Genomic DNA, 1,108 nt, shown 5'->3' with positions numbered 1-1,108 from the left:
ACGGCATCAAAGACTACATCAACGCCTTTACGTTTAGTAATTGATAAAACCTACAAAAATTTAATAGCAAAAAGACATGCTTAACAGCTTGTATGCTATCAGCCATAGAGATCCATAATGGTGTGCTATGTGATATGTCAGATATTGATTAGTGTTTTCGTATTACTAACTTCCGTTTTTATATCTTGTTCCCGGTAGTTAATAGCATGCATTGCTCCTTTCATTTTAGCTAATGCTGTCTTTTCTGCACTTCCAGCAGCGCCAATAACGTTAGCTCCAAATACATTAGCTCCAAGATCTACTGCAGCCAAGCCGGTCCCACCAGCTGCAGCAGTAACTAGCACAGTTTCTCTGTAAAATTGAAGGTATGATGTTTACTATTTAGTAATACGTAAGCTGAACGAAGTTTACTAATGAAGATTTGATCTTGTTCATATATTGTTTTTAAGTACAAAATAATGTCTACTACGATACAAGAATTTATTTATACATGTTATAAACTACAAATATACTTTTAGATTTGAAAAAATCTGATAGCTATCGACTGCTAACCCTTTCTTAAGTTCAGCTCGACGATCAAAAGCCATGTAAGCAGTAGCGTAAGATACAACTAGCGTTGCTGCAGTCGCATAGCTCACTGTATTGGGTATTTTCCAAGTAGCCTATGAAAGTACAAATCAGTTAATGTTCCGTTATACTTGTATATTAGGTAAGATTGCTCATGTTGCGATATGAGGCATACCACAATCGAAAATGTATTCTATGTTGATATTGATTTAATAAAATATTATTCTGTGTCGTTTTAGGATACTGTAGTATATGATGAATATATAAATGGGCTACGATAGGTTTCATGCTTTCGTTATACACGGTCACAACTTACATCAACATCAGTAATACATTGTTCTGCGAATCCATGAAGATTAACCAACGCTAGTACCTTATCTCCCTAAAAGGAAAATTATTAGTGATGATACGCTGCTTGTATACAGTAAGTCTAGAAAATTAAAAATTCAGCAGCAACCTATGTAAGGGTAGTGCATGGCGTCGTTAAGTACAGTATAATAATATATTTATCTTAAAATGAATTACATGATAAATTAACGTC

General features: G+C 34.2%; 1 protein-coding gene across 1 annotated transcript; it reads right to left on the bottom strand.

The window, feature by feature from the left end:
* Nucleotides 1-137: 137 nt before the first annotated feature.
* TRIADDRAFT_62584 (uncharacterized protein) lies at nt 138-949 on the bottom strand (the record flags this gene model as incomplete). Its single annotated transcript, XM_002118519.1, has 3 exons — nt 138-351; nt 553-662; nt 884-949. Coding segments are annotated over 3 exons (390 nt in total), but the record flags the coding sequence as incomplete, so codon positions are not given.
* Nucleotides 950-1,108: the final 159 nt, after the last annotated feature.

The sequence above is a fragment of the Trichoplax adhaerens genome, genomic scaffold (assembly GCF_000150275.1).
Source record: "Trichoplax adhaerens TRIADscaffold_157 genomic scaffold, whole genome shotgun sequence".
NCBI classification, from domain to species: Eukaryota; Metazoa; Placozoa; class Uniplacotomia; order Trichoplacea; family Trichoplacidae; genus Trichoplax; species Trichoplax adhaerens.
The sequence above is the reverse complement of the archived record's forward strand: the minus strand, read 5'-3'. Positions and strand labels throughout refer to the sequence as shown.